At 32.5% G+C, this 5,663-nt stretch overlaps 1 protein-coding gene across 1 annotated transcript in view; it reads right to left on the reverse strand.

Annotated features, from left to right (window-relative positions):
* Positions 1 to 677: 677 nt before the first annotated feature.
* LOC144977450 (cilia- and flagella-associated protein 20) overlaps positions 678 to 5,663 on the reverse strand; it is a 5,666-nt gene continuing 680 nt past the window's right edge. Inside the window, exons 2-5 of the mRNA XM_078922687.1 lie at positions 4,895 to 4,974; positions 4,232 to 4,343; positions 3,587 to 3,775; positions 678 to 2,187 (exon numbers count right to left, since the gene is read on the reverse strand). Coding sequence (XP_078778813.1) covers positions 2,074 to 2,187; positions 3,587 to 3,775; positions 4,232 to 4,343; positions 4,895 to 4,974 — 495 coding nt within the window. The 3' untranslated portion in view covers positions 678 to 2,073. The remainder of the gene's footprint in view (positions 2,188 to 3,586; positions 3,776 to 4,231; positions 4,344 to 4,894; positions 4,975 to 5,663) is intronic.

The raw sequence follows: 5,663 nt of genomic DNA on the forward strand, positions 1-5,663 counted from the left end.
TTTTTTTTGTTTTTTTTTTTTCATGACGAGAGTCATTTAAATCGATCGATATTTGAAGGACAAGTTTTCTGGCCAAATTTTTAAATATGTGTTTTTCCAGAGTGCGGCAGAATAGACCCCACCCAAGAGGCTCTTTCCTGAGACTGAAGATTAAATCCATGAATGTAAAATTGCCTGCAGCTCACGCTCTGGACATCCTTCAGGGAATATTAACCAACCATAGAAGGACTTTAAAAGTAATAAACAGAAGTGAGTACAACAATTTCAAAAAAGAACAAAAATGGAAAATTTAGGGCTCAAAAACCTTCTTCAGCTATCAAACAAAATTAAACATAAATACATTTTTTTAAAACCCAAAGAGACAACGGACTACAGTCAATCTGGGGTTTTAAGAAAATTTATGTTTTAATTGTTTTCGTTGTTGGCCAAAGAAGGGTTTTGAGCCCGAAATGTTCTGTGCTTGCTTTGGGTTTTTTTTAAGCCGATATATTCCTTTTTCGATCTCAGTCCCTTTGCACGTGAAGCAAGTGCTCTGCCAATTGATCTATCAGGACTCCCAAAAAGACAGAAAGATACATTGAAAAGAAGCAAAGGATCCCATCAGTAGCCTCCCCCCCCCCCCCCCCCCCCCAAAAAAAATATGTTAATAACAATAAACCAACTGAGAAAAAAATGTGTACATTTGGCATAGAATTAAGCATATTTATTAAAAATTTTATACCTAGGGACCTTTCATATTTACAAACAAAATAGAACAAAAAAAAAAACAAAGCATGTATACAGTGACCCATTTATATCATATTGTGGAATGACATTCAATGCAGATACTACAAGGGAAGGGGGGGATATAGTGATAATGATAAATGACACCAAAAAAAATTATAAAAAAATAATGTGTGGAAAACAACAGAGAAATTGTAGCAGTTATCAAATTGTATATATTCTCAATATTGCTTATGGAAGAATCCATAAAAATAATATAAAATAATTTATTTATTTAACTGCGTTTACACATACTATTTTGTCTTTTTTCTTCTGCTATAATAATGGTTGGGAAAATGAAATAATGCACAGTGAAAAGAACTGGATTCGGTAAACAGCCCATTCTCGATCATCCTAGTACTTTCGACATCACAAGGAACGGGAGAAAATACTGCAGTCACAGTTCAATGTGTATCAACACTTTAAAAAATTTTTTAACAGAGACTCTTGCATACTATAACACTTAAATTGTCATGATAAGACAATTTAAAAAATGCAGAATAATATGTATAACACCCATCAACGTTTTCACATACACACAATGCGCGCATATATATCCGGTAACCAATAAGTCTTCCATTTACCATTCATGCATTCTATCGTGGACACATCTTTCAAAGTAAAGACGCTCAATGAGTAGGGGAAAGTATGTGACTTGAAAAGAAGAGTTTACATCACTGGGGGGGGGGGGGGGGGGGGGGGGGGGAAAGAAGGTGGTTTTTATATAACATTCACCGATCCAATCTAAGCTTGTATTTAAAATCTTCCCCAAATGAAATTATAGGTAAAAATGAGGACTACGCACAAGGCATTCTTTCAGACTAAACAAACAATAATAATTATTATAATAATCATAATAATATTGGCAATTTGGTACGACCATAACAACCTGTCAACCATTCCGTAGTTCATAACACTGTTCCAGTCATACAAATATAATAATAAAACAATATTCAAAAATTACTTTGTGATTCATCCTCTTGGTGTAAAAATATAATTTTTTTTCTGAGAGAGAGAGAGAGAGAGAATGATAAAGATTCCAAACCGAACTGAAATCTTGAATTACTTAATCATGGAATTAGATTCATCTCAATATTTGACCTATACAGAATTTATCATTCAATTGTATATTATAATAATGATCTTTACGTCCCTTCCAAAATTTGAGATCTTGTTTTGAAATAGCTTAACTTTTTATTAATCTTTAGAGGATCTTGAGTAGTTTCTGAGTATGTACAAATGATGAAAGGGAAGATTAAAAAAAAAAAAAAGAATAATTGGTAATAATTATAATAATAACGAACAATGACATTATTTCGTCTTTTGTTGTACAGGGAGGTATAGCTTGAACTCTGCTGGTAACTCGTCTTCAGAATACAATCTATCGGAGAAGTACACACGACGAATTCGGCAGTTTGCATGGATCTGTGAAACAAACGGAATTTGAATGAGTACCAACGATCAAAGTAACAGCTTCTACCATAGACGGTCGGTATGAAGTCGAGTGGACTATTTCACATTATAAAAAGAGTTTGACAAGACTACTTGGATGCCATATTCATAAATTTTTTAATCATCTGTTATTCAAAGGTCAGATTTTAAAGATGAAAATAGGTCACATTAAATAATGGCATTGGATATTGAACAAATCTTGGGTTGGACAATTTAAAAAAAAGTAAGAGTAAGAGAAAGTGAACACATGAGTTTTGAAAAAAATATGACATAGTCCGCTTGCCTTCAATACAAATGCTGTTCATTTATATATTTCTCAAAACAAATCAATTTTCAGAAAACAAAAACATCTTAAGTGAAAAGAGTCTTTATTCTCTTATGTCATTAGAAATGCCAAAATGTATCTTCTATTTGATGACATCAAAATTTGAGTTTGCTACAAAGTGACCTCTGAAAATGACACGGCAACAACCATCCCTGTGTCTTTAAGCCAATCTGAATACAGATTTCTTATACCAGGCCTTTTTCAAACCATAATAAAGATATAGCCAAGTTAAAATCAAACAATGTTGCATGTCTCAGAATATAAGCATACTCATTTAATATTTCTTTCATTTCACACAATTTTGTAAAGTCAAAATTTTCAAGATAGTTTTTGAGTGACTTTATCTCAGGCAACATTGATAGCAAATGTATGACTATAACTATAACTATAATCCCTCGAGCTTTAAAAGTGATACATTACTTGTTTTAATTTATAGGAACTAAATGCAGTCACTCACTAAACACATTTTGACGTATCAACAGGACAGCGCTGTATTGAGTGAATGCATTTGGTATGTGGTTCAGTCCCCTGGAGCAATAATTACAACTCATACACATGGGACTTGTATCCAAGTATTGAGGCTTACCGTTATCTAGTAGTTGCGTAAAATGAGTTTCGTTCATTGAAAAATCATCAAGCCCCCGTAAATGTTGTATCAATATGAGCTTTCGTCATTACAGTTTTCATTGTGTTGGACACAACTGGTAGCAAATGCATTCCCCCCATAACGACACATGCAAAATGTGAAAAGATGGCTTAATAACAATTTGTAACATATCATCTCATAATGGTATTATGTCGAAAAGGACCTGATCCTTTAAACTCAAATTAAAGGTCCACTTATAAAATCTGAGACTGAATAAAGGCCTCTGTTGAGGAGAGTGAATTCCAGTTCAGAAACTTCAACAAATTTAGATTTCCTTCTTTCAACCATTTTAATTTCAAACTCTATTTTATTCTTCCAGCTCACTCTGACATAACACCAGATTGGTGCAATGGGCATATCTCTAAAAAAAAATATAAATAAACAGAAGGGTCAAAGGTTACCTGTACTCTGAGGGTTTCAATGTAGTTGGTACCGTATGCCCTGCGTGTGAAGTCAGACAAGTTGAACTGAATTTGATTCCATCCATCGTCAAGTCTCATTGGCATGGTGCAAATGAAAGGCTTCACTCTTGTCGTACTCTGGTAGTTGCTGGCCCTGAATCTCCTCCTTACATCTTTGTCGTCTAACACCTACGAACAATGACAATGATAAAGCAAAATTATATATGTCAAAAATGCAGAAAAAATTCTCATTGATATCAGCAGGAAGTGCGGTGAGTGTAAATGCTGAGCAAACTATCTTTTCTTCGACAAGGAAATAAATGAATAAAAATTCAAGAGATATGAAAAATCTTTTCAAAATTAAAAAAAAGAAAAAGAAAAGTACAGAAGAAATCTTTTATTTGATTGCTGCCACCTCAATTAAAATGATAAACAGTAAAAATGAACCACGATGTTTGTTAGTCGAGTCAATACATCAGATTCATTTACTAATAGAAGTAGTAGAAAATATGTCAAGTCATTAAAAATTGTGATAAAATTATGCAAAGTTTCATTTTACAACATCTGTCATGATGAGAGAAAACTTTTAAAAAAATATATATATATGGATTTGGTGCAAACAAAAGTATCTTTAATGAAACCTACCTGTACTTCAAAGGTGAAATATTTTTTCAAGTTTTTGATGATCATAACTAAAAATGGCAGTTTGATACCAAGGGTCTTGTTTGGGTCTGCAGGACAAGTGATGAATGTTGTGCTGTCAAAGAGATAATTTTAGCAACATATTAACTCAAGCCCGAGCAAGAATAGGATTCACACATTATCAAGACATCTAAATGTCAAATACAAAGTAATAACAAAATCAAGTGTGATGCCTTGATAAGTTTATCTCAACTCAGCAGTGCTTTGAATACATTTTGGTGACAAACAATCACCTAATCATGCCAAATAATAACCGTAATTATAATAAAATGGGTATTGTATGCACATTGCACTAAGTGATCAAAAATTCAGCGATGATATTTTTCAATAACTTATCACAACCAACATGAATGAAAATGGAATAAAATTTGTTTGATATTCATTTATGTTGAACACACTTGAATTAAGATTACTTGATCATAAACATACATATCATCTCTGATAAGATTGTAGAACAGTCTTGATGGAATATTTATTAGTTTTTTTGTTTGTTTTGTTCTTCGTAACTTTTCTTTTGTCTTCACAGCATGTCATGTATCCCATTAAAAACAAAACTTGTTGAAAAAATTGCATTTCATTGAAATAAAAACAAGAGATTATACACACCTGACATTTGTACCCACAATTTCTAACACCAAGGACTGGATGTCATTATCTGTGATACGTTTGATGTGACCATTTCTGACCTGAAAAAGAAATTTAAAAAAAAATAATAAAAACAATGCAGGGAACTTTTAAAATAGAAAAAGATCATATCCATTACAATCATATTTTTAAAAATGAACATTGGGACAAATAGAAACATTCTAATTCTTCTATTTTCTATCAGATTTTGATCAATCACTAATAGGTCAATCAAAATCTCGATATATTTTTCTTGGTATGAAATTACTTTAATCAGCTTTTGGTTTTAAAACAACTTGCTTGTCATTGAGGAAATTGTGCCTGCAGAAATGTGGAAATGGACATTACATCACAATGGTAGATATGAAGAACCATGACTGTTGTCGCTATTGAAGCATTACAATCTATACGAATAAAAATCGTACCTAATTCTAAGTTATCAACAATGCTGATAACTAAAATTTCCACGTTTATGATGCAAAATACGGCAATTAAAGACTAAAATTGCACTTCAGCGTTAACGCGATGGAATATTTGTGGTTGCCAATGTTTACAACATCCTCCTTGGGTAGCAACATGGAAATCGCCAAACCAAGATGGCGGCCATTCTTAATTTCCTTTGAAACATCTGCTACAAGATGCCTTGGCAACAAGCCATTAATTTTCACAATTAGTCTAAAACACGTCTATAGATTATGAAAATAGTGGGGTTTTTTCAAGTTATAACATGTTATTAAGGTCATAAAACAAC

The sequence above is a fragment of the Berghia stephanieae genome, chromosome 7 (genome assembly GCF_034508935.2).
Source record: "Berghia stephanieae isolate SIO BIC M18660-M18661 chromosome 7, UCSD_Bste_1.3, whole genome shotgun sequence".
In the NCBI taxonomy this organism is placed as follows: Eukaryota; Metazoa; Mollusca; class Gastropoda; order Nudibranchia; family Aeolidiidae; genus Berghia; species Berghia stephanieae.